Source organism: Cavia porcellus, unplaced genomic scaffold (genome assembly GCF_034190915.1).
Source record: "Cavia porcellus strain 051 isolate PalLab524CR breed Dunkin Hartley unplaced genomic scaffold, mCavPor4.1 scaffold_9, whole genome shotgun sequence".
Taxonomy (NCBI): domain Eukaryota; kingdom Metazoa; phylum Chordata; class Mammalia; order Rodentia; family Caviidae; genus Cavia; species Cavia porcellus.
In genome coordinates, this window is record NW_026947492.1 from 9,519,845 (window position 1) to 9,546,216 (window position 26,372).

The 26,372-nt window shown below is 50.4% G+C and overlaps 2 protein-coding genes across 5 annotated transcripts in view; one reads left to right on the forward strand and one right to left on the reverse strand.

Annotated features, from left to right (window-relative positions):
* Positions 1–8,726, forward strand: part of Rnf214 (ring finger protein 214) — a 47,781-nt gene extending 39,055 nt beyond the window's left edge. For both annotated transcript variants that reach the window (XM_063255821.1, XM_063255822.1), the window contains exon 15: positions 837–8,726. In XM_063255821.1, the coding sequence (XP_063111891.1) occupies positions 837–902 (66 nt within the window). In that variant the 3' untranslated portion in view covers positions 903–8,726. The remainder of the gene's footprint in view (positions 1–836) is intronic.
* On the reverse strand, positions 3,662–25,536 carry Bace1 (beta-secretase 1). 3 transcript variants are annotated; one of them, NM_001172919.1, is given in 9 exon segments: positions 3,662–5,592; positions 6,180–6,351; positions 6,571–6,720; positions 7,071–7,172; positions 8,227–8,361; positions 9,011–9,073; positions 9,797–10,013; positions 11,257–11,345; positions 24,903–25,536. In NM_001172919.1, coding segments are annotated over 9 exon segments (1,422 nt in total). In that variant the 5' UTR covers positions 25,155–25,536; the 3' UTR covers positions 3,662–5,350.
* Between the last annotated feature and the right edge of the window lie 836 nt (positions 25,537–26,372).

Sequence of the window (26,372 nt, forward strand, 5' to 3'; positions counted from 1 at the left end):
TTAACCGTAAGGTTTTTCAGTGAACTGTGGCTTGAACATGAGCAGAATTTAGAATAGTGCAGTACTCCCTGCTGCTTTTTACCCCCTTGCGTTCAGAGAGCTGGGTAAGCAGTTCATGTTAGAGCTTCGTAAGTGGCTTTCTTAGAAAACTGACAGTAAGAGGTAATCCTGTGTTTCAACCATTGTTTTCAAATGTAGCGTTCATTGTCAGGAGACTTTGCGTAGGTGAGAGTAGAATAGGGAGCCTGAAGTGAGGTTGGTGACTGCACTGACCGACTAACCGAAGGACTGCCTGGGGGCTGTCTCCACTGACCAGCAGGTGGCTCCTATTCTCCTGTGTACCGGCAGAGGTAAGCGTCTCAGCAGCAGGGTTCTTCAGAGCTGTTCGGCTGTGTTCATTTTGTTTTTCCATGAGAAACTGAATTGATAACTAATTTTCTTTTAAATGAGAAGATGTCCTGAATAAGATTTGCAGATGATGAGTATTAGATCGAAACTCATTGCAGGTCAAGTGGATCATAAGGAACAAGCCATCTGGTGCCCTCTGACCAAAAAAATAAAATAAATAAAAATAAAGGACCAGCTGCATTTGGTACTCAACAAAAAGCAGCTTTGTGAGTCCCCTTATCACTGTAGCAGGTTGTGTTTGGTCCTAGTAAAATCAACAGGTTCACTTGCCCTGAAGATTCCTTCAGCAAGAGCCAGTGAAGTAGCCCGCTGGGTCCCTCTTGGTGAGACCTTTTCAGGGCTAGTCCTTGTGAACCTTAGTGGCATTTTCTCCTTCCTTCCCTTTTTCTTCCCAGATAAACCTGAGGTGTGTTTTTCTTTCTTTCCAGTGTATAAAATTCTGGGCCCAGACCAACACAAATGACACTTGTCCCTTTTGTCCAACTCTTAAATGACGGACCTGACTGGGGAGGAAGAAGAGGAGAAACTGATGTGAACAGGAAGTGCGGGTTCAAGATTTCTAAAACTCTATATTTATACAGTGACATATACTCATGCCATGTACATTTTTATTATATAGGTAATGTGTGTATAGAAAGTCTGTATTGAAATGTTCGTAAATGAAAGTATGTATATAATGCAGAAACACTGTCTCCCCCCGACCCCATCTTGTAGTTCTTTTGGGGGATGCAGATTGTAGGGAAGATACTGTTTAGTTTGGCCTTGAAATTATGATATCCCTGCCTAGGGCCGTTTTCAGATACGTTCTAGGAAGCTGCTGTTGCTCTACGGCCATCCGGCTTTGGTTCGGCTCGGCCTCTAATCCAGCCTTTAAGGCTCGTGTATGCTGATTTGAAGCCTGGTGCTCACCTGCTGTCCAACCAGCTGCCTTGCTTACCGAGAGCCTCCAGAACCCTCAGTATTGCTCTAGCCACTCCAAATGGATAAAATGAGACTCTGATTGAGGAAAAAAATGTAATCCTAATAGTTTGACTTTTCATTGACTATTTTACTATTAATGTTAATTATTTATACATAGACGTTAGGTTTACAGAGCATTTTGTTTTACATCACTAAAATTCACAGTCCAAGAATAACAACATAACCAGGTCTCATTTCCCTTACCAGTGTCTGTCTACTCTGCTTGTTGGATAGAAATGAGCATAAACCACGGCTTTTGCTGGGCCAAATCATCCCTTGCAACCACTGGCTTGGCTTCTAATCAAGCTGTGACAGGTCAGCCCTGTGAAGTCTGCATCTTGTCCTATTCATTCTGCTCTCCTAGTCTAGCTAAGCCCCTCTCCCTGAAGGGTAAGGCAGTTGGTTTATGACCAAGTTGTTTGGTGACCTTGACCTTGGGTGAGTTCCAGACAGGCACTGGGGTGAAGAGATGTCTGTGCAAAATTGCTTGCGCAGACTGAGTTTTAATGTTTGAAGCAAGAAAGCTGTGCGGACAAATGCTTCCCTGGGAAAAATGGAGACCAAAGTGATGAGGAGGAGGCAGGTGGGATTTTAGGGTTATCAATCATTTGTTCTGTGCATAGCTATGTGGAACTAGATCACTGTCTACCTCTGCTGATTGAGCACTTCTGGCTTTTAGGTTTATACATGAGGAGGCTGTGACTCTATTGGACCTAGGAGTTTTTTTCTCCCCATCCTTTTATCTTCCTGCAGGAAATGGTTTTAGCTCCCTTCTGTCTTGAAATTAAATCTAAAAAATTCTCTCCAGGGGAGAGACATCATTATATTGTTAACAACTGGATTTTTCCCATTTTGGGATTGGAAATGCTTACTGATATTAGCAGTTCTTTCAGGGTAGCAAAGGCTTTTCCATTCACATGCAACTAAACCCTCTCCTCTCTGATTTTGTTAACCATTTTCCTTGTCATTCATTCTACTTTCTCTTTTCTCCTGCCTTACTTGCCCACATTTATTGGTCAGCATCATTGTAAGTAGCTGGATTTCCCCGTATTTCCTTGGCATCTTGTAGAATGATTGGAATGGCCTGAGTGCTCAATTCTTTAGAGGTCAGATAGCTTCCTTTCTTTGATCAGTGAAATATTAGTATCTCCAGTTTGGTACTGCCATGAACAGGAAAGGTGAACAAACAGAAGACCGGTTTCTTGCTCTTTTCACTTAGGGGATTCATTTTTTAATCTTACGATTTTTTCTTGTTAAGTAGTGCAGGCTAGTCTTGAACTCACTATGAGCCCCGGCTGGTCTTGACTCATGATCCTCCTGCCTCAGCCTCTTGAATGCTGGGAGTATAGGCATATGCCACTACAGCCAGCGAATTTAAATTTTTCTCTTTCTCCAGTTTTTCAGTAACCCTGGGCTCCCTATATCTTTCAGTGTCCCCTGAAAACTTAGAAACTGGAGAGGGTATAGAGAATTTTGTTTCTTCAGTTGGAGGCCCTGCCCTGCTCTATCCAGAGCAAGGCTATTGAAATTTCAAATTGCCTGAGGGGAAAAGTTATGTGTATATTATTTTCCAAAAGTCTTTGAAGCCAGAGGAGTAGAGAAAAAGGAAAAATGGGGAGAGAGCTCACCTGCGTCCTGGTGAAAGCTGCTGGAGAGCTAACTCAGGCGCCAGCAGGTGTTCTGAGAGCTGCAGGGGGGAGCTGGGCCTCCCACTGCCCTTCCCTGGCAGGCAGGATGAGTCAGAAGCAGAGGCCACCACCCCTCCCCCCGCCCCCCTTCTCCTGCTGCCTGGCCTGCAGTGGTACAAGCCACACAGACCAGAGGGAGGGCCACCACTGCAGTGTGTGCAGATGGGACAGTCATCTTCAGGAGTAAAATGTTAAAAGCGCTGTATAGTACATATTTTTACAAGCAAGAAGCTATTGTCCAGATTTTTTTTTTCCTCTTAAGAGTTTATAGTTTCAGGGTAGAAAGAAAATAACTGTAAAAAGAAAAATCCATTAAGTTTTCTCTTAAAAAAAGGACATGAGACTTACTAATGAATGGGTTTTGAGTTTTATGCCCTGGAAAAGGTGAGGAAAAGCCCGTTTTTCCTAACATGGGTAGAATTATAAAGTAGAATGTGGCATTTTCATTTGATGGTAACAAAGGAGAAATTTATTTACACTGTAAGTTGTGAGTCGGAAGTGGACAGTTTGCAGGCTTCCTGTCAGTCTTTGTAGTTGTACGCTGTTCCCAGCCAGCCAGAGCAGCACCACACGCAGTGGGAATGAAGAGAACCCAGATAAAAGACTGTAACTTCATATTCTGGTTTTATTGGTTTATGGCTTGTGGGCAGCTGGCTGCAGGCCGGCGACTCCAGAGGCCCTTGTATTTCCCTCCTTCATCGGGCAGTGCCACACCCGCCAGGTCCCCTGCCTGAAGTAGTGTGTGTACCAGGTAAGATTAGGATGCAGCAGATAAACTGCGCACTCTCAGCCCTTCCCACGAACACTGGTAGCACAGTCTACTGTGCAGAACTGATGGAGAGGAAATGAGCTTGGCCCCCACCACCTCGCCCAAGAGCCAGCCTGGGTGCCCACGTACATCGGGAGTGGGAGAAGAGGGCAGCCTCCGGCAAGGGGAACAGAAGGACGCGAGGAAGCCGGAGGCTGCCATCCTTCCCAGGTGGCCTTCATATGGAAGGCAGTGACTCCGCGCAGAAAGCCCCGTGTTTCTGACATTCTTGGTTTAATACTCGCCAGGGTGCGATGCCTTAGTCAAATAAATGGAGGCGCCATTAGAGAGGGTAAGAAAGCAGTGAAACCACTCAGTATTACGTGACGACGGTCTTACCACTTAGAGCAAATAGGAGGAACCTGGACAGAGGTATAAGGCATCAACCCTACACCTGCTGAATGGATCTATGGCGTTCTGCTTTCGGGGCTTAGGTAGGAGAGGTCTCACCTCTATTCCTTGTAGCACCTGGGCTGCAAAGCTCCAAAGCAAGGGGGCTCTGGGGAAGGAGTGAGCGCGTGACCAGGGAGACAGTGCGCAGCCCTGCTGTAGTCCAGCTGCTCCCGCAGGGAACCTAGGGCGGTGGGGGCTGGCTGCTGCTGTGGCACCTGTCACATGTAGGAGGAAGGGTTCAAGTAGAGACAAGTGGGATTAATAAGACAGAAACTCATTTGTTAAGTGGAACTTCTTCATGGGCACCTTTCATTTAAAAGAGCTTTAAAATGAGCTCTTGGTTCCATAAGCTCTTCTTTACATCTCACTTTGGGTCAGCCTACAACCACAGAAACACTGGGGAACGAATGACACCCGTCTTATAAGATGGGGTTCTGCCTTGGAGATGAGGTCTCAAGCTGGGACCAGTGAGTTGCTGTTTCTGTGTTTCTTGTCTTTAATACCAGCTCACTGTCTTTATACTCCTCTAACTGCCCCATGTGTACAAATGCTCTAATTGCTCTTTTTTAATTTAAGAGGCAGTCTTTGCACCAGTGTTAGGCTTGCTTCCCCAGTCCCTATGTCTAAAGCAAACAGCAAACTGTGTATCTTCTTCTGCTGACTTTGGCCAGCAGGGATATGAGGTTGCTCTTCGCAGGGTACCGCAGAGACACGCTGGGATAGCCTGGGTGTGATGCCAGGACTTCTGCAAGTGAGGAAAGAATACTTTGGGTTGGAAAATCTAAATGGTTGGTGGGCAAAGGTGCAGGCTGAAGGTTCAAGCAGCAGAATCTCCTAGCTCAAGTTTGAGGTGGCCAAGAGTATCCTTTCACCAGAGCGCTTCTTTCTTTCCTCTCCTGTTTCTTAAAGGTGCAAGCCCTGGGGCCCACCCTGTTGACTTTTCCTTTTCTGTCAAGGCAGAGAGAGGCATTGGTGGGTGGGTGAGGGTCCTGAGGTGCTCTGGCCACAGGTACCATCTGTGTCTCCAACTTGGGACCAAAGGGGACCACCCAGATGTGGCCCAGGGGAATCTGTCTTCCACCCATGGGCCTCTTCACTTCAGCAGGGAGATGTCATCAGCAAAGTCATCATGTTGATGGCGGAGGCAGCGGAGGCAGCGCCACTGACACACCATGAGGCAGAGTGGCAGCATGAAGAGGGCGCAGATGGCAGCCATGACATAGGCTATGGTCATGAGGGTTGACTCATCTGTCTGTGGAATGTTGTAGCCACAGTCTTCCATGTCCGGGGTGACAAAAGGGCCTTCCACTGTTGCGGTCCTGAACTCATCATGCACTGGGGAAGGCAGATATAAATGGATAGTGCTCAGTTGTGCCAGAGCAGCCTGAGTTACACAACAGAAGAACTTGTGGACAGTGACACCTTGCAGTCAGCCTCTGTGCGAGCTTTTAGTCCTTTTGGAGACTTTTAGGAGCGGGCAGGAAAGCCAGTGCTCAGCAGAGGCCCAGCTCCTCTCTCACAGCCCTAGGAATAGCATCCTTTCCTGGTTACATGTCCCATAGGAATGAAATCCTGTCACCTTTCTGCAGGGGCATCTGCCCTACAGTAATGCGTCTGACAGGCTCCCTGAAGGTTCAGCCCCCTGCCCTTCTATCCTGAGCTTCCTAAGGGACCCGGGCAGCTCTTGCTGTAGTAGGTTTCTAGCAGGGCTTTCCACTCCAGGTGGAGTCACCGGGGCAGACAATGCCAAAAAGTAAATTAATTAAATTTAAAAGTGATGAGCACTGGCACCAGCTGTTGTACACTATGCTGACTTTAGCTTGAGGCCACTGCTACTACCTCCCAAAGGCATGGGGCCGAGGTAGCCTAACTGCTGACAGTGGGAATGTAATTGAACCACGCCCTCATCTCCATGCTCTTACCATGGCAAGCACTGACAGCAAAGCCGATTCGTTTTCGGGCCCGGTCAAAGACGACGTAGAAGCCCTCCATGATAACAGCTCCCATCACCGTGCCAGTGGATGACTGCGAGATGGCGAACTTGTAACAGTCATCCTGGGACGTGGCTACGTCTTCCACAGGCCGCAGGTATTGCTAGGGGCAAATAGTCCAGACCTTTTTGCTTCACACTCTACCCCGTTTCTGCCCTCTAGGTGTAGCTACCATTTAGTAGCCTTTCCCTTTGCCATCCCTGAGCCCCAAGAGGTTGGGCTTTCCAAGACCCCTTTACCACTGAGCCATGCCTGCTCAGTATCTTCCAATTCGTATTTTGACCTCTTCCTGGGATCCCCCTGCCTCAGCTTAGGGACATACCTGTGGAAGAATGGTGATGCGGAAGGACTGGTTGGTGACCTCACCCATGAGGTAGAGCGAGATGACTGGGAAAATGTTCCAGGGGGTGGTGCCTGCTTGCCAGCACACCAGCTGCTCACCCAGCCAAAAGCCATCTGGAAACTTCTCTGTCTGTGTTGGCAAGAAAAGGGTAACAATGAGGGGTCAGCCTCCATCCCCTCGTGCGCCTGTCTTCACAGCATTGCCCGGGCCCTTTGTCGGCTTCTCTGGGGGAGACATCCAGAGCAGGAAAAGGTGAACTACAACCAGGGTGGGGGGCGAGAGCAGGAGACTGAGGGCAAAGGTTGGTACCAGAGGCCTCGTATGACAAGCAGGCAGACCCATGCAGCAGGCAAGTTTTTAAGAGCTCTTAAGTACAAGGGTCTGCATGGAGTCACCTTGGCTCTTGCTGAGGGCTATTTCTGCCACTGACTTCTTGTGATAGCATGTCATCTCTTATACCTTATCCTTAGTGCACTGACCGAGGAGGCTGCCTTGATGGATTTGACCGCAGCCTCAAACACTTTCTTGGGGAGACGAAGGTTGGTGGTGCCACTGTCCACGATGCTCTTGTCATAGTTGTACTGAGGAGGAGAGGAAAGGGTTGGAAGAGCTTTTTGGTGCCAGGCTATGGGCAGAGATAGAAGAGTGGGTTTGATTGCTTGGCGTTTGGCCAGGTTCGCATCCTGGCTTTGCTACCTTGTGTGTTACCCTCCTTAGGCAAGTTAATTAACCTCTGTGCCTCAGTTTCCTTGTCTCTAAAAGGATGTTAAAGTACCTACCTCAAAAGTCATTGTAAGGATTAAACGAATACTTTGAATTAACACTTAGAATGGTGTGTCACAGGCAGGAGGCACTTCAGTAAACGTTAGCTCTTACTGTCTTGAGTGGGCCTACATTTTCCGAATCTTTTTTTTTAATTTTAAAGAGAATAAAACCCAACCATACAGAATACAGCCAATTAAAGCAGTGAAAGTGGTACATAACTTCAAAACAGGACAATAGGTCATCAACAATGGCTTCTATAAAGTATCACATTTTTCACATCTTAAGTAGTACCTGGTATAGTGCTTTTAACTTCACATAGTACTTTTACATCTATTCTGACTTAGCATATGCAAGGATCTAAGGAAGGAGCCCCCAGGGTTTAGCTAGTATTTGTTGGCTACTGCCAAACAGTTGTCTGACCTTTTCTACAATGTTTGGGAAATTTATTTTACCTCTGTTTGCAGATGAGGAAACTGAAACACAGAGGAACAAGCCTGAGGGCACCCAGCTAGTAAATGGCAGTGGTAACTTCAAATCTAGGTCTTTGTGACCCTAAAGCAGGGCTCTCATAGGACATCTCACCACACTGCCTTGCAGAGAACTTGCCCAGCGCTTTGAAGCAAAGCAGTGACTGGAGGCTAGCCGGGAACTAGTTCAGGCCTGTTGGCTTGTTCTCTGTTCTCATTCGTGTTACTATAGAAGCCCACAATCCCTGTGATGGTCCTGGTCCTGCTGTGTCCTGCTGTGTCCTCGCAGACCTCTGAGCCCGGCCCCACCCTCTGTGCGGTCCTGTCTGTACTGCCTCATCCTCCCAGCCTTCCCATGTGAGGTGTCCCCATTTCTCTCTTGGCTGCCAGTTGGTGTTATTACCTCCTTGCAGTCCATCTTCAGATCTTGTCCATTGATCTCCACCCGCACAATGATCACCTCATAATACCACTCCCGCCGGATGGGTGTATACCAGAGATTGCCTGTATACAGCGAGTGGTCAATACCCCCGATGATCTAAGAGAGGAGACAGGCATCCGTGGGCGGGCACAGAAGAGCACGTCACAAAGACAAGCAGTGAGATCAGTCACACTTGGGGTTAGCAAGGCTCTCTACATAAAACCGTTTCCATTTTCCTGCTTCTAACCAATCATGTCCCAAAGTGACTTATTGTCTCTAAGTGTGTTCAGAAGAAAAGACTTGATAGGATGTTAATTATTTGTTTCAGGATCACATAGCGCTTGACATAAAGTTATTTAAACCTAAACTGGCAAATAAATGTTGAACGAATTGATTATGGCTTCTAAGTCGTATTTTCACTGTTTGTCAGAGAACCATTCACTGTTGTCCTAATCAATGAATAAATAGACTTAAACTCCTGACATCTCTGCCTTCTGACCATCAGTGAGTCTTCCTTTCATTTCCTTTGAAATGGTTCCTAATCATTTCTGATCCTTTGCAAGTTTACCATAGATCCTCGAGTCCTGTTAAGGAATAACATAAGGAAGAAAAAAGTGAACAAGAAAAGTAGGGATGGGGACTTAAAGGAGTTCTTGTGATTTGAAGCAGCAGAGCCAAGATCATGTTGTTGCCCAAAGAAGGGGTGGGTAGACGGCACCCCTGTCTCTCCTAGTGCCAGGTCCTCCGCCCTGGAGGCTCTACTTACCATGCTCCCTCCCACAGAAGCCACGGCCTCAGACTGGTTGAGGGGGAAGCCTGCACCACAGAGCTGCAGGGAGAAGAGATTTGGAACATGTGTCTGCTTCACCAAAGAGTCAAAGAAGGGCTCCAGGGAGTCGTCAGGCTGTGGCAGAAAGAGACAAAGAGTGAATCTTCACAGGGAGGGCCCTGCTGGACAGAGGTGGACAGAGGCTAGCTTCCTGCTTACATTGGAAGGAAAAAGTAAACCCTTGGGGAAGTCCCTTGGGATTCACCATCTTGAGTTACTAAGTTGTGACAGATAGAGGGTTAGCAAGAGACAACAGCTGTGCAAGAAAAGGGAGTGTGGCCCACAGAGCCATAGGCGCTGTCATTCCCACATGCCCAACCTGCCTCAAGTTTATGAGCACCCTCTTAAGGAACTTAGGGTGCATACACACAAAGACTTTAAGCCTGGCATGTTAGCACACTCCTGTAATCCCAGCACTCCACTCCAGAGGCTGAGGCAGGAAGGTTACTGTGAATTAGAGGCCTGCCTCAACTATGTAGGATATCTTAACACAAGCAAAACAAAGAATCTTCGGGTACACAGTAACCACAGCCTTTTCCTGTACCTAACATAGCTGCTCTCCCTGTGGTTTTGCCTTGTGTAGCGCTAAAGTTCAGACTGCCACTCTGCCCCTGTGAATGACCCTTCAAACTGAGGTGTTTCACTTAGTCCCCATCTACTCCTTCCCGGTGTAGTGTGCAGCGTGCAGTGTCCAGGGTATAGGACCAGTCTTGTTCCTCTCACCCTGGCGATCTCGGCGTAGGCCAGCCCCAGGATGCCCTCCCAGTTGGAGCCATTGATGAAGAACTTGTCTGATTCCGTGATGGCAGCGATGTTCGCACGCACAGTGACGTTGGGACCATGAGGAATGCTCACCAGGTCAGTGCCCAGCTCCCCCTCCCACTTGCCCTGGGTGTAGGGCACATACACGCCCTTTCGGAGGTCCCGATACGTGCTTGACCTGTGGAAAGGAGGCAGAGATTTGGAGGCATAAGCACAACCCCTGCTACAGAGACCCAGCATCAAAGATACTCCCAAACGCCACGTAGTTCAGGGGCATCCTAAAATCTGCTTTCAAGCTGCTCTGCTGAACAGGCCTTGGACCCACTACCCAGAATGTAAAGGATCTTATGAACAGCTGAGGGGAGCTATTGCTGGGGCTCAATCTCACTCGTCTCCAGAGCTCACATTCCTAGCTCCGAAGCTCAAACTTGCGAAGAACAATTTAGGCTTTGTATATTGTACTTGCTGTTTCTGTGAGGACAGCTAGCCTGCGTCTCTTCCTCCCCTGGGTTCCAACAAGCTCCCAGAGAAAAAAGAGCCATTGACTCTGCCTTGGGACCTGGTGGTACCATTCGAAGAAGGTTCCAGGCAGAGTGAGTGTGGAAGCTTGGTAGAAGAGATTTGCACAAGCTTCTCAGGCAGATGGGTGTTGCAAAGCATTCTCATCAAAGTGTGTGGCCCCCCACTTCTGTTAAATCATGGCACTAACCAAGGTTTGAGGGGAGTAATGATAGAACTGGGACAAAGACTAGGAATGATGCTCTTGTACTGATCCTACCCACACACCACTTTCTGTCTTTAGAAGGGACGTGAAAGGGGTGGGGTTAAATAAGGAAATGGGGGTGGGTTTGCACCTGCCTAGCAGCCCAAAGTTAGGGTCCACTACTCACACACAGACCACTCGGGTGTTAGATGTCTTCTCACCACTTCCTCATGCTGCTTTTATGCCAAGAGGGCCCCCAGATCCTCCCTCCCTGCCCTCCCATCTAAAAACTGGGTTCAGCTAGTGGCACTTGGGCTGAGATACAGGGAGCTTCCAGTCACTGATGAGGGTGCTTTTAGGGAAGGTTTTTTCCTTTCTGTCCTTGAACCATGCAACCCAGGGTAAGGACACAGAACAAGCTCAGGCAGGGCTGCTGTCTGTCTGGCCCACCCAAGCAGCAAGCTGCTGAGGGCATGTGGGTGAAGTACCCTCACCTCCTGCTTAGGTAGAAAGCGAGCTGTGGAGATGGCTCTGGGAGCCACAAGGCTTCCTCCCTTTCATGGAAGCTGCGTTTCCCGAGGTGTGGCTCTCCAATGCCCCCTCTTCACCCTCCTTTCCTTCCCCATGGGGGCAAGGCTCTGAGGAACCAGACCTTTCTCCCTGCACCCCTCCCAACTCTCCTTGGGTTGACTTCTGCCCTGGGCCCCCCAGGACTCACCGCTGCCTTTGATAATAGCGATGCAGGAAAGGGTGGGGGGCCGCCCCCACTGCAAAGTTACTGCTGCCTGTGTCCACCAGGATGTTGAGCTGCCAGAGAAAGAAGACGTATCAGGCACGCCGCTCTGTACTTACCAGACTAGGGTCCCTTACCCCAGAGCCAGTCTCCAGGGATGTCCAGGTGAGGCTTTCATGACAGAACGGGCAGGTCGGCACCTGCTAGTGCCACAACCACAAACAGAACTTGGAACCAACTCTACGGCTCTCTCCACACTGTAACCAGCACTGCAAAATGGAGCTTTAAAAGTCAGTTTTCTCCTTTGAAGCCAAGTGGCTTCCATACTTCCTTAGGCCTAGGGCATAAATCCCTCTATCTAACCTCCCATCACCCCCCTTCCCCCAGAATGGACAAAATATCCAGATCTTGGCACTCAGAGGTAATGCTCAACTTCATTCCCATAAGCAGGGGAGGGAGAGGTCTGGATCCCCAGAAGGGAGAGAAAGGGACGTAACCAGCCTGAAAATGTTATGACACTATTCCCGCACACACTGTCCCTTGTCATGAAGGACCGTGGCACCTCTGCATATGGTGAGGTGGTGGTTTGAGGCACATAGGCCTGATCCTCTCCTGAGAGCTAGCTTTGAATAAGTCCTTTTTCCTGTCTACCAAAATATATGGTCTCCTTTGCTTTGGTCAGTGGTGAGAGATGAACCTGAACTTCCGAATCTAAGCGGCCAGTGACAGTACGGCCTCAGAGACCGTTTCATTCTGAAAATTCTAACGCTTTTTGTGACATCCGAGCTGTCTGTGTGTGGTCGTCGTTCTATTTCTCTCGTCTGTCAGGTGGCTTCTGCACCTTGTGTGCCCGGCCAATTCTGCCTTCAGAGCCAGCTCCTTTCTCTTTTTCTCTTCCACCCAGGAAGGCCTGGTGTCTCCCCCTCCAGCTCAGAGAAGTTATTCCAGGAGCTGGCACTGGCAAGGGGAGTTGTGGGCACCACGATGACACGTCTGTGCTCACGTGTGTTTGCGTCTCTGCCACCAGACTGTGGCTCCCCTTCTGTCTCAGAGTTACATAGACCTATGTCTGGAATCACGAGGAGCCAGGAGCCCCGTGATAGCTTGGTGAAATGCAGTTGTCAGGGCTTGTTTTGGTTAAGTGAATAGGTGTTTTCTCTATGTTCCTTGCTGTGTAACTCCTAAAATTTCTTCTACATGGTCCCTCTTTCTCTTCTTATAACTAAGTCTCCTATAAGGAACTGAATCATTTTTCCCCCTATGGGGCTCTAAGTGTAGCTCAGTGGTACAGCACTTGTCTCAAATGTGTAAAACCCTGGGTTCAAGGCCCCAACACCAAAGAAAAAGTCACCAAAAACAAACAAAACAATACTCCCCACAACCCAAAACACAGAATTTCCCTTAAGAGGCTTCAGGAAGAGGGGTTGAAGGGAAGGGAAGAGGATAGGAGGAAAAAAAAAGAAGTAAGATATATTATGTACAGATATAAATTCCCTATGATGAATGTTATCTCTATGTATAGCTAAAATGGACCAATAAAATTTAAAAATGCAAAAAAAAAAAGCTTCAGTTATCCCCCCCTCCCCCCCCACCGCCTAAAGTTCAAAATCCAAAGAACATTTTCTTTCTTTTAAAATCCAGGGAAAACCTGGATAAACCCATTTGCTTTTAGTTGCCGTTTATTGTTTTTGTCTTTTGGTATTGAGAATTTAACCCAGAGGCTTCACACTGAGCTTTATGTCTGCCCCTTTTTCGTATTTTTTGAGACATGGTTTTGTGAAATCACTAAGCTGCTAAGGCTTGCAGTCCTCCTGCCTCGGCCTTCCAGTGCTGGGACACATGCACACATCACCTTATCTTTAGCTGCTTTATCACTGGTTTTAGAAGTCCTCAGCTGAACAGTAATGTAATAGGCCTTTGTTAATTTCCCTAACACCTCTGACATATGGTCACCCATCTTGGTAAGGATTAAGGTTTTTTTTTTTAGGGACTTGGAGATAGCTTTCTATGGCTCAAAGTGGATGAAACCGCCAGCCCTTTCACTTGGGCCTTCACAAGTGCCCAGGAGGTGACTTTTTGACATTAGAAGGCCAAAAACTCCACCCATGGATCTTACTGACACTGCCATTTTCTCAACATGCTTCTTATAAAGAGCCATGAAGTTTGACCACACGTATGGAGACCACTGATTACTTCCTCTTTCCCTGCTTCCAATCAGTCACCTTTTCCCATGCCTCAGCCTGCTACATCACGTTGGGATGTGTAGTTGAGGCAGATCACTTCACGGCAGCCAGAAGCAAGGACTACGGGCCCATGTACCAGCGTTCTCCTTGAGTCCTCCCCGTGACTCTTCTTAAAAGTTCCATCCTCTCCCAAAACCACCAAACTCAGGACGAAGCTGTTCACGTGTGGGCTTCAGCAGGGCCTTCCAGATGCAACCAATAGCAACCCTAGTTTTTGACCCTATAAATATCCCTGAACTTTGTCCTGTGGGGGCAGATGTGAGTCTGGAGACTCCCTGTCCTCACCTTTAACGGCGCTATGGATAAAGTCTCTTCCACAAACCTTATGGCCTCGGTGGTTGGCCCAGCAGCCTGGTTTGGGAACACCTAACGGCCCATAGCTCCCTCAGACCAGAGCAAACTGTTTGTGTCTGCTTACTCTTGTGAGCAAAGACAAGGGTCAGGAGGCGCCTGTCTCCCAAACCGTAGCAACCTATGAATTGAATGTCCCTTCCTACCAGCTCTCCATGTCCCTCATCTCAGCTTTCCTCCTGACCTGTGGGCCTTCGTTTCTGTGTCCTTTCTTCTCAGTGCAGCGAAATCAGCTGAGCTCGGGTTTGGTGCAGGCTCCGACCCTGTCACCTTGAGCAGGTCACTGTGCTTCTTTGAGCTTTGATTTTTATCCTCTGCCAGGTCCTCTCTGGCTCTTCCCTGCTCTCAGCAGTGCCTCCGTGGCGGGGCTGACTTCACCAGCCCCGATGCCTGCTGAGGCTTTCCGACCTCCATCTGGTCCCCAAACACCCCTCTGCGCTGTCTGACCCTCCAGCACTGCCTGCTGCCTCCTCCCGCCTTCCCAATCCCACACTCCTGGCTGGCTCCCCATTTCTCTCGCTGCCCCATTTTCCTTACCTCTCCCCTCTCCTCTCCCTGGTCTCTGGGCAGCCACCAGCTCCAGCAGCTGGGCTTTCAGAGAAAATCAATAGACCTGGGAGGCCCCGCAGTTTAGATTTCAATCAACCAGGTTAATGATTTAAAAAAAAAAAAAAAAAAGAAAAAAGCTTCCCCCCTCTCAGTCCTTCCCTTACGTCCCAGGACTTAGTTCCCAGCGGTGGCAGAGGGCTTCAGATTACATATGACTGGACTCCGAAGAAGGTCGGGTCAACACCATCCCTGTAGCCTGTGCAAAGGAGGAGCTAATGGAAAGCTGTGTGGTGGGCCTGGCCCACCCTAGCAAAAAAGGCCACTTTTTCACACTGAAATGGAGCTTAAATGGGGACCCCTGCAGCTGCAGCCCCCTCCTGCTGCCTCGTGGCCGCCTCTTCCAGGGCAGCTCCCTCCCGGCCAGGGGGCCTGAGCACTCTGGTTGCCATTCTGGCTCCAGCCTTTCTCTTCCTACTGAAGAACATTCCCCCTCTTCTACCTCCACAGGGGGTCAAGCCCAGGGCGGAAGGACCCCCACTCAGCTCCTGCCACCCTCACCCATCCTCACCCAGGATTTCAGGTCCCCGCTGCTTCCTGCTCTCCCCTCTTCATCTTCTGCAAACAAATGGAAAACCAAAATAAACCATTTGCCTCCCAGAGCAAAATGTGTTTGGTCTTTGCACAGCATCTTGCTGCTGAGATTTCTGGTGTTGTCCTCCGGCACCGCCACCTAAGCCCCTGCGCAGCTCCCCTGCCTTCCTGCTCTGTGGAGGGCAGAACTTCCAGAGGGCAGGGCGGAGGCAGAACCGGTTACCACACTCAGTACAGAACAGGGCCATCGGGCAGCCCGAAAGGGAAGTAAGTGGTGGGAGCCTCACCTTTTGGCTCCTAAGATCGCTATTAAATGCCACACTCTCCTCCTACAACCAATCATGCCAGTCCACAGCGGCTGCCCCGCCATCCTTTCCCTCCGCCCTCTCCCCACTCAGGCCCCAGCGCCTCTCTCCTCTGACCCTTACCCTAAGCAGATCCCTTGGCTCCCAGGCAGAGCAAGCTTCCAGCCATTCCTCACCCCAGCACCATCGGATCTGGATTCTTTCCGCTGGCGTTTACAAATGCTTGAGTCTCTTCATTTAAAAACAACAAAAGCTTCCTCCATCTCACACCCGCCTCCAGCTACCTTCCCTGTCTCCCTTCACAACTAGAACCTCAGCCAAGCTGTCTTCACTCGTCACCTCCCACTCACTCCTCAGCCCATTCTAGAACGAGGCTTGCCTCATCCCTGCACTCTAACAGCCCTTACTACGACTACCAGTGATTTTGTGTCTCCAAATACAAGAGATTTTTCACGTGGGTCCTTATCTGCTCGGGTTCTCTCCGATCTCCTTCAAGGGCTCACATTTAGAAAGGCTGGTTCCTCTCGTGCTACTCTGTGCCTGTGCACTCACCTGGAACCAAGATCCTACACCAGCTTTTTCCTCCCCTTTGAGCTCCAGCCTCAAAGACATGGCCAAGCCAGGACATCCAAAGCTGACATTACGAGGTCTTGCCCGTCTGGTTGTCTCCCTGGGGCTCCCTCTATCAGTGACTCTTCAGAGACTTCCTAACATTTTTCTGTTCTTCCATTTCTTTCCAGTGCACCAGCCAGTCCTGTCCAATTAACCTTCACTCTTTTCAGTGCGTTCATTTCTTTTGATCTCCTTTGCCGTCACAGCCTAGCTGGCATCCTCTCACCCTGGAGTACTGTGGTGGCTTCTCAGCTGGTCTCTGCTCATCTACCCTTGACCCCTGCCATCTGTTTTCTGTGCTGCCACTGGAAGAGTTTTTTAAAGTGCAGACTTGACCCGGTTACCCTCCTGTCATCAGTGGTTTCTTCTTGCTCTTAAAATGAAAACTTAAAACCACTGTCATCAGTGGTTTCTTCTTGCTCTTAAAATGAAAACTTAAAACTTTAATTTATTCTACAGGCCTTCACAGTCTGGTCCTATCTGAACACCCAGCCTGTGGTTGTCTTCTCCAGAGCCCAGTGCCCACCGGTCCCACTGGCTTCATCTCAGCTCATCTCAGTGGCTGTGGCCCGGGCTGCTCCCTTTGCCTGGACCATCTTTATCCTCATCCCTTCCACCCTGAAACCTGAGCCCAAAAGGGGTTTCTTTAGGTAGAAAGACTAAGCTATATTCCCTTACTCAAATGCTTCCAAATACAACCTGCAAATGTGTGATTTCATGTAACTCTCACCTCCTTTTGTGTCTAATTTTTAAAAATCTCCAGGGTGTCCCCAGTATGTATCATAGCACCTGGCAAAAAAGATTTTGTGAGGGGCTGGGGATTTAGCTCAGCGGCATAAGCTCCTGCCTTGCAAGCAGGCAGTCATGAGTTCAATCCCTGGTACCGATTTAAAAAAAAAAAAAATTCTAAGAAAACAAAACAACAACAAAAATATTTTGTGAATAATTGATTGACGGGGTGCAAAACTGAAAGGGCTGATCTGCCTGTTTTGGGGGTGCTAGTGAGTGGCCCCAGAGAGTGTGAGGTGACAGCTATGGCCTGAGCTTAGACCTACCTGCCTTGTTCCTGTGGCCCAGGCTTGTGTTTGGGCAGTCTGATGCTGAAGCATCTTCCTTGTTCCCTGGCCAAGGCAGACCCAAGAGTCAGATGCCCAGGGGTTATAATTTGGGGTCAGGCTTAGGTCAGTGCCAATCACTTAATAAACAAATATGCCCCAGGGGCCTCTGACAGGAGGCAGCTTCAAGGGGAGTGCTAACAAGCCCCACAGGGAGAGGCATTCCTGCCCAAGTTAGTTGGCACTCAGTGATAATTTTGCATGATGAGCAAGATAAGGAGCTGGCGAGTTCAGTGTGAACCCTTTGTCCTCCAAATGGCCTGCTCTTTCCAGCAGACAGTGATAGCCAAGATCTCATAGATGAAAAAGCCTTCAGGAGGCATCTGTCCACTGGCCTGAAGAGATGGGGCTCTTGCCAATCTTGAGCAATCTGCACAACTGAGTGCAGATCAGTGACAGTGCTCTTGCCTGGCATGCATGAGGTTCTGACTTCCATGCCCAGCACCACAGAGACAGCAAACGGCAAAAACCTCACTACCTTTTTTGTTAGCACCTTATCCCAGGCTCTGGCCACTTTTGCAAGTCTTTGGGGGACAAGGACTGTACCTCCAATGTTTTTACTAAAGAAGTCTATTTCTTTCTGTAGAGACCTCTGAGTCAATCTCTGTATTTTTATATAGGGATCCTTTTAGCTAAAACTTAGATATAGAAGCCTTTCTTCCATTTTACAGAGAAAGAAACAGACCCAGAGTGAGCAAGAAACTTGCCCATCTAACACAATAAGTAATAAAGCTAGGACAAGAATCCATCTGCCCTGACCAGCCCTCAACTGTGGTCTTTCATCTCTCCGACCTTCTGGTGCCTCCCATTCGGAAGGAAGTATGTGGTAGGCTATCACACTGGTGAGTCATACATGCCCATTTTCATGCCCTCATGTGAGCCCCTCCGACCTTGACACTGAGCTCGGCCTTGTGACTTGCTTTGACAGCAGCGCATCAGCAGGCACAGGGATCGCCCTCTTGGAATGCTGCCTGGAGGTTCTGTGTGAAGCAACTTGGTCTAGCCTCCTTCAGGGTGAAGGACGTCATGGTGCCAGAGACCTAGCAGGTGTGGACTGTCCACCTCCAGCTGTGCTGCCACCTGACTGTGCCCACGAGAGTTAACAACAGCAAGCCAACCATGGAATCCTGAAAAATTATTCTTACTTTGAGCCACTATATTTTGGCATGGTTTGTTACCCAATATCAGATAACTGATATAATTTGCATTAACTATCCCAGCAATGCCAGCAAACACCTCTTGCCGTTCTTCCCTTCCTCTCAGCATGTCTTGTGAAGTCTTCCAGTGGCCCGATGATCTCAGCTGCACGCCACTGCATACACTGCTTCCTTGCCTGAAATGCTGTCACCCTGTGTTGCCTACCTCCCATTCAACTGTCAGGTCACAAACACCCTGCCCTCAAGCTCTTACCCTGACGCCCAAGTCAATTAGGTTCCTCTTCCTGCAGATCCTCAGTGGCACCTCTCAGGACTTCTCTGGCTAATCATCACCCAATCTTTAATCATTGATTTAAGTCTATGTAGCCCACAGACTATGAGCTGCTTAATGGTAGGGTGCCTTTGAAAACATATCTCCTAATCATCCCGTAGCCCCCAATAAGTGTTCCATACTGATTTTTTTTTTTTTTTTTCACTGAGAGGAATTGCCTCCTTCTGTTCTGGTTCCCTTGATCCTATAGATTCCTGCTCTTAAGTCTCAGCCCCAGGGTCTCTGCAGGTGTGATCCTCAACCTGGTACTCTGCATGACCACAGAGCATAGTCACCATGACAACTAAGGCCTGCCATTAACTGAATGTCCACTGGAGGCTCTTTGGTTTAGAGACCAGGATTCCATGGTCCTAGAGTGATCTGAGTTCATCTGCTTTCCTGTTATGCTCAGGTTGGGAGGAGAGGCAAGGAAAGACCCAAGGAGCGCAAATTCAGCATATGGGGACAGCCAACAGCTCCTGCTTTAGAGTAAACCCAGCAGCTAGGTCCTATCCAGGTTCCCCCCACCTTGAACAAATCTGTTGGTCCTGCACAAATAGATTCTTTTCCCCAGACATCTCTCCTGCCTTCCATTTGTTCTCCAGGTAGTATCTTGTACTGAGTAGCTGGGCATACCACTTACCTACCTCAGGTTGGGTCTTAAAGAAATTCCAAGAAATTCCAAATCAGACTTCTAGGACGCCCTTTGGCCAGGAATACTTCCTTTCTCCCCAACTCCAGCCAAGCTCAGCTAGACCTCAGTGCTCCCTAGTTCAGTGAGATGATGAATGTGGACAGAGACAATGGCTTTCAAACTTTTTGGGGGATGGGGCTGGGGATTTAGCTCAGCAGCATAAGCGCCTGCCTTGAAAGCAGGCAGTTGTGAGTTCGATCCCCGGTACCAATAAAAAGGAAAAAGACAAAAACGAAAAAAAAACCCCAAACTTTTTGGGGGGAGGGGATGTGCTGGGGAATGAACTTGGGGCCTCATGCATATTAAACATGCACTGTATCACTGAGTTATTTACACCCCGAGTCCTTGTGTGGGCTCCTGAGGCCTGTTTTATGCCTTCAGCCTCTACAGAAACCATCTGGAAAAGCCTTGCTCTACAAACTGTGCTTCTCATTGCCAGGAAGTAAGTCCTCCCTATTGTCTACCCTCGTCCCACCCACTGGTTATGGTGGCTTTCATCATCTCCTGGTCTGTCCTTGGTGGAAAGTGAAGCCAGTCTCTGGCACAGGCTCAGTTTCCCCTCCGGGAACCAGGGTCATGCTCAGCACACAGGCTTCCTTGCTGCGGCCACCGGGAAATGCGAGAGCTCGCTCCTTGCAGTCATCACAGGCACTGCGGAGGAGCACGGAGCACGGAGCACGTGCTGGTGTTCACTGCCTCTGAGAGGCTGTCAGGAGGCCTGCAGCCTGGACGCAGTGGAGTGACAGTGGGCAGCAGAGAGGGTAACCACGGGGTGACGGCGGCTCAGGTTTCAGAAGCTGGCATGGCAGAAGTTGAGTTCAGCCAGCCTACTCCATGGCTGGGTAAGTCTTCGGGGAAAGCTCCAGGCATCTCCACTCACCGCCACAGAACCCTCAGCACTAGTGATCTCATTCTCCTCTGAACATCCACCTCTCCCCCTTAGGAGCCACCTAACTATAGGACCTCAGGGCGAGGCATCAGTGAATGCTGGCCAGCCTTGGGGCCACCCTGCCAGGAGTCTCCGGGTAGTTCCAGAACCAGGACAATGGTCTGGCCTCTTCCCAGAACTCTCCACTGCCCAGACACTCAGAGATGACTCTCAGCAGTGAGAATTTATGGAGGCTTCCCTGGAGATGTTCCTCTTCCTGGATTTCCAATACAAAGGCAGAAAAGTGAGACAGACAAAAGCAAACTCTTTCCCTCTCTCACCCCTTAAGTCTGCACAGAGCAGACAAGGGCTGGTGGATGCTGGGACCCTGAAGACTCCTTTGCCTGTTCCCTGCCCCTGCCCTCCTTCACCAGCAGTGGGTACTGCACTCGACTGTTCAAGTCCTCTCCACACTGAACTTGCTTTCCTGGAACCACTACTCTAACCCTTCTCCAGTACCCACTAGGACTCAGGGCTGTGTCCACCCAGGCACGGCTCAGCCGCTCTGCAGCTCTTCTGGCTTCTCACTCGGTTCATGCATCGCCCTCTGCAGTGCCCTCTTCTAATGCCCAGTCAGGAGCCCCTTCTCCCTTGCATTTCCAAGATCCCTTGTTCTTCCAATTGTGCAAAAAACACTTGGAGAAGAAGGGGAAAAGGAATGTGTGTTTGTGTAGTGCGGCAGAGCTGGGATAAGACCTTTACCACTGGGCCGCACCCCAGCCTGGTCTCATATGATATTTATATGTCTGTGTCTCACACACATAATGAGATTTTCAAGGCCTGAGGCTACACCGTGGTTCTTCTCTTCTGCAATAAGCCGCTCAATAAATATTTGTTACACTGAATTAACTATCACCAAATTTCACTCCTGACAAATTATTTTCCTGTTTAATTAGCAGTGCTCTGCTATCGTGAGATGACTTCCTCCCTCCTCCCCTCCTCTCTCTCTTTCTCTTTCTCTCTCTGTCTCTCTTTCTTTGTTCTTTTGTTTCTTTTTTCATTGCTAGAGATGGATCCCAGACCTTTCTTTTTTTATTTTGGGAAGAGAGTTTTGCTAAGTAAGTGCCCAGGCTGGCCTTGAACCTGTGGCAATCCTGCCTCAGCCTCCCACAGTACTGGGATCACACATGTGTGCCACCACTGTTACAGATATCAGAATACAGGAGAAGTAAGGTACTGTAAAATAAATCAAATGCAAAGGCCTTTTCCTCAAGAGCTTTTTTTCAGTGTTGGGGATGGAACCTAGGTCCTTGTACATGCCGGACAAGTGCTCCACCACTGAGTGATAGCCCCAGCCCTAAGACCTTCAAGTTTTATGAGGGAAACAAAACCAGAACATATTATGATACATGTGGTAAGGGAGATGGAAAAGAAACACTCATCATATAACCTTCTCCCCCAAAGTATCGCGGGGAGGAGGAGTGTGACAGGGTCTCAGTTTACCTGCCTGCAACTGGCCAACTGTTTAACCTTTCAGACCCCATTTCTTGTGCCGGAAGCTCTGATAAGGACCTTTTATAATATATTGTAGGGATTTCTGTAAAGAACAAAATAATACCTATAGACGGTATAAAGGAAGCTTTGTGTATACTCCAGTAATAAACACAAGTATGTGGTATAGCGGCCCGATTAAGCCATGCCCTGCTGCCAGTTTTCCTTGCCCACAGTCTTGTCAACCTCCAAGTCTCCCCAGATCACAACTCAGAATCACCCTGATACCTCCTCCACACCTAACCCGTGCCACACATCCTGCCCAAGCGCTTTGAAGTGCTGCTGGCATCCTGGTCTTCCCTTCTTTTTCTGGCCTGGAGCCTCATGATGTCCTTGTCACACTATCTAGCACCAGGCTGTTGTGATAGAGCCTCCCGCCACTCCCTATATGGATTCCTTCCTAAAATTCAGATGTCTCTTCCTAAAAGACTCCTTTTCCTGCGTCATTCCTCTGCACACATGATTTCAGTCTTCCCCTAATAGCTGAAGACCAAAGTCTATAGCTTGACATTTAAAGCTCTTGGTAATTTGATGTTATTGTATTTACCCAAATTTATCTGGTCTTAGCACAATCCTGTAATATTAACTGATCTGAGCTTTCTCTTGTCTCCTAAATAAACATGCATAAGCCCAAACACACACAACTGAATCTCTCATTCACTGCTGCCTTTCCTAGCTCAGCAGGTAGGATGGAAAGGAGCAGACAGAGACAGAGAAGGAGGGGACAGTTACAGTGCACTGGGACAGGTGCTGTTACTAGCTCCATCCTTCAAGACCATGCTCAGGGCGTATCTCCTCCAAGAAGCCTTCCCTGATTAACTCATGACCCTCCAAACACCTACACATTCACTATTTGGACTCCCACAGGTCAGTGCTTCTCAAGCTTGAGACACAATTGGCTGGGTCTAGAGATTCTGACTCCCTGAGTCTATGGTGGGGACAGGCTCTGATGAGAAGGACCTGCAGACCATCACTCTTGCCATCGCTGCTGCAGATGACCTTGGATGGGTACTTACACTTTGCTTCTCCTCTTAGATCTTTATGGGCAGAAAATATGTCTTCTGTCTCTTTGTGCATCAGCCCACAAAGATAGAAAGTGCTCCCCAGATTCACTTTTACTGGTTCACAGTGCTGGATGCCCTCCTCAAAGGCTGCTGGGGAGATCAAAGTCCCACAGCACAGACTGGCTGGCATGGGCCCAGGTCAGGAGTCACAGTGCGATTCACAGAGCAGCTCTACGGGGGCTGCCTGGCAACTTCCAGCCCCTTCTCTAGCTTCCAGCAAGGAGGCTGAACTGACGGACAGTGAGCAGTTGCTCCCTGCCAAATGCTGGACTGGAGGACACACACGCTGTCTCAGGGGATCACAGCAGCACAGCAGCTGGTCCCTTAATTTCACCTGTGTACAATGCAGAAAGGCAGACACCCAAGTTTTTCTGTCCCATGGCATAGTGCAGAAGAGACAGAGGGGCTTAGCAGGGAAGGGGAAATGGGGAATATTTTCTGGAAGTCAATTAGGTGGCCAGTGCACCGTTCCAGGTGTTTTCCCCTCCAAGTTCTCTTTTAATCCTCACAATTATCTCGCGAAACAGACTTCATTTAAATCACTTTAAAGGTAAAGCAAAAGCCCCAGAGAGGTTATATAATCAGTCCAAGGCCATACTTCTGGGAAACCTGGAAAGCTAAGGGCAGTAGGTAGAGTCTCAGATGATCTGTCTGACTCTAAAGCCTTTGGGGCTGGGTGTGGTGGCGCATGCCTGTAATCCTAGCACTCTGGAGGCTGAGGCAGGAGGATCACTGCAAATTTGAGGCCAGCCTGGGGTACAAAGTGAGTTCAAGGCCAGATGAACTGCATAGAACCCTGCCTCAAAAAAAAAACAAAACAAAAAAACTCTTGTGGGCTCTCATCCCAGCCCTGTGCTGTGACATGTCACAGGGTGTATACACAGCTTGCATGTACATCACTGGCAGAAATGTGAATAGGTTTCAGGATCCCGCATGCCCCCAGCTCCTTGATAGTATCTAGCATTTTGTTTGCTCAGAGTTTCGGGACGTGGCCTCGGCACACAGATCAGAGGCTCCATGTGGGAAGCTACGATTCATAGGAAGGAAGTGGAGTCAAGGGGGCACACCAAGACCTTGGACAGTGGGGAGCAGGCCTCGGCCGCACGGCCCTAGGAAGGCTGGTTTCTACTGTCAGGTACTGGAAGGTGAGAGTTTTGGTTTTTCCGGACCTAGCTATGTCAGTTCAGGAAGTGTGACTGTCCCCTCTCTCACACCAACACACTCCCCACCTTTACACACTCACAGATTTGAGGGTGGCTGGCGAGATGAGCGGGATCAGACTCAAGGTGACACACGAGTCTATGCAGAACCACTGCACCCAAGCCTAGACTCACCGCAGAGGAGCCTGATAGATGTACAGGGAGGTCAGCCAGGTACCCCACATGGAGGGCAGCTCAGGCTCACGCTGGCACAGCCACTCGCAGGCTGTGGAGGGCACAACCTCCTTCAGCCACTTTTGAGGTGCCTCGGTGACTGTCAAGAACTCTGGGACCGGCGGGAGTGCTTTCTCCATCACCGCCTTGCCCTTCCACCACGGGCGGGCGGAAACCCACGGCTAGAAGGGGTCTGGCTGCTTTCCCGTGGTTTGTCCTCTGCCCAGGCTCGGTTCAGTTTCCTTCTGGCCTGAGCTTAGCGACGTGGGGTGGGGGAGGGGCTGGAGTGCAGAGAGAGGAGGGGGTGGGGAGGGAGAGACTGTGGGAAGAGGAAGGAGATGGAGTGAGACAGGAGGGCCTGTCCCCTCACCTTGTGGGCAGTCTAGACCGCGGGAGGAAGGGACTGGTCCAGCTGACGCCAGGATTCCAGGTCCCCAGAAAAGGAAGGTGGGGACTCGAGCGTCCCTGAGACGCCGGAGGAGGGGAGAACTGGGCGATCGGCAGCCAGGGTGATGGAACTGGGGACTGACACCTGTTTCGGGGTCCCCGTGAGCTGCCCCTTCCCCACCGCAGGCGCCCTGGCTGCAGTCCCTACGAGGGGCACGCGGCAGGGTGGGAGGGCGCGAGTGCCATCCGCCAAAGAAAAGGAGGGCCGGGAGGCCAGGGGGGCTAAGCAGGCGGGAAAGGGGCGTTTGGGGGGTGACTTCGGCAGTGGGACCCCAGAGGGTTAGAGTGGGGGGGTCTCTGCTGCTGCCCGGCTGCCCATCTTAGCAGGGGGCAGCCCACTGCATCCCCACCCGCCTCCCCTCTGCTGCGCGCGAAGCGGGGCGCCCGCCCGCCCGCCTTACCGTCTGCGGGGGGCTGCCCACGGTCATCTCCACGTAGTAGCCCTGGCCCGACTTTCCCCTCAGGTTGTCCACCATCTCCACGAAGCTGCCCCTCCTGCCAGGCTCCTCGTCGGTCTCCCGGGGCAGCCGCAGCCCCAGGGGGGCCCCTGCCAGGCCGCTGCGCAGGGGCAGTCGGATGCCATCCTGGGTGCCGTGGACAGGCAGCACTCCCGAGCCCACCCACAGCAGGAGCCAGGGCAGGGCCGGGGCCATGGTGGGCCCGGACCTTCTGGGCTAGCTCGGGCCCACGTCCGTCCCGGTCGCCTGTCCCCAAGTCCGGGTGGCGGTGGCTTCTCTCAGGAGAAGGGGCTTAGTGGCATCAGGAGTCCAGAGCCTGCAGGCCTCTCCGCCAGCCCCGAGTCCAGGCGGTGCACAGCGGGCAGCAGAAGTCCGCAGAGCGCGCGAGGACAGTAGAGGCTGCGACCCGGATCGGCTACATCTGGACGGCGGCGGGCAGCCTCGGCTGCGGGCTCCGGCCCTTCTGGGGGCTGGGAGGGGCGCGCATGGCAGGGTGGCGCCGGCTGCAGCCCGGTTCTCCTGGCGAGGCTGGGGGCGCAGGAAGGACCAGGGGCTCCCGGCTCCCGCGGCTGCGCTGGCTGCTCGGGCCACCACAATCCAGCTTCCAGCTCGCAGCTCCCGGCTCCAGGCTCCCGGTTCCCGGCTCTCGGGCAGGCAGGGGAGGCGGAAAGACCTGTGGTGGCGGCTGTCAAAGCCAAAGGGTTTTCGCTTTTCTCTGGGATCGCTGGGAAGTGTAGTCTTCCCATGGCAGACAGCCCTGCTTCCGGAGCTGGAGAGGGGTCGAGGATGCCCTCTACCGAGGCGGAGTCCACCGTGCAGGATCCTGGCGGGGAAAGAATTCCCCAGCCTGGGCAGGGTGGGAGCATCCAGTCGGGGGAATGGAGTAGTGGCTGCTCACCTCTCACCCCTCAGCCCTCCTTCAGCATTGATGGCATGCCCGCTGTGTGCCAGCTACTCTGCCAGGCACTGGGGCTACAGAGAGACGTGAAGTGGACACACACCCGAAGCGAGTCCATTCAGGAGAATTAGGGGATTCTTGCCGCAGTGGGGTTACATGCAAATGATGTGGTATTAAGGAGGAGGGATTTGGGGGGCATCTTGGGGCCGTGGGAAAACTCAATGGTGGTTTTTAACTAGAGCCTTAAAACAGGTAATATTTCCAGTGGCAGAGATCGAGATGGAGGAGTACTCTAGGCTGCAAACTACACAGGCAGGTCTAAGGGGCACACATGCAGTCTCGGTTTCCACCAGGGTTGGCCACCTGTGGGAGTGAAGAGCCTGCTCTGAATCTGACCTGAGTCTGTGCCTCTGATGCTCTCTTGCCATGAATCCTCAGGACAGCTGTTTCCTGCCACTGTCAAACTGAGGATAAAGGGCTGCTTGAGAGCTTTGAAGAGTTATCATTCCAAGAAC

What these genes read in the sequence shown, in the direction of transcription:
- Bace1 (XM_005004877.4), bottom strand. Translation starts at nt 25,154, where the DNA reads ATGGCCCCGGCCCTGCCCTGGCTCCTGCTGTGGGTGGGCTCGGGAGTG. An exon ending in TGGGCAGCCCCCCGCAGACG is followed by an intron (nt 11,346 to 24,902) that starts GTAAGGCGGGCG and finishes TTTCTCTGGCAG; the next exon opens with CTCAACATCCTGGTGGACAC. An exon ending in CGCTATTATCAAAGGCAGCG is followed by an intron (nt 10,014 to 11,256) that starts GTGAGTCCTGGG and finishes TCCTTTCCACAG; the next exon opens with GTCAAGCACGTATCGGGACC.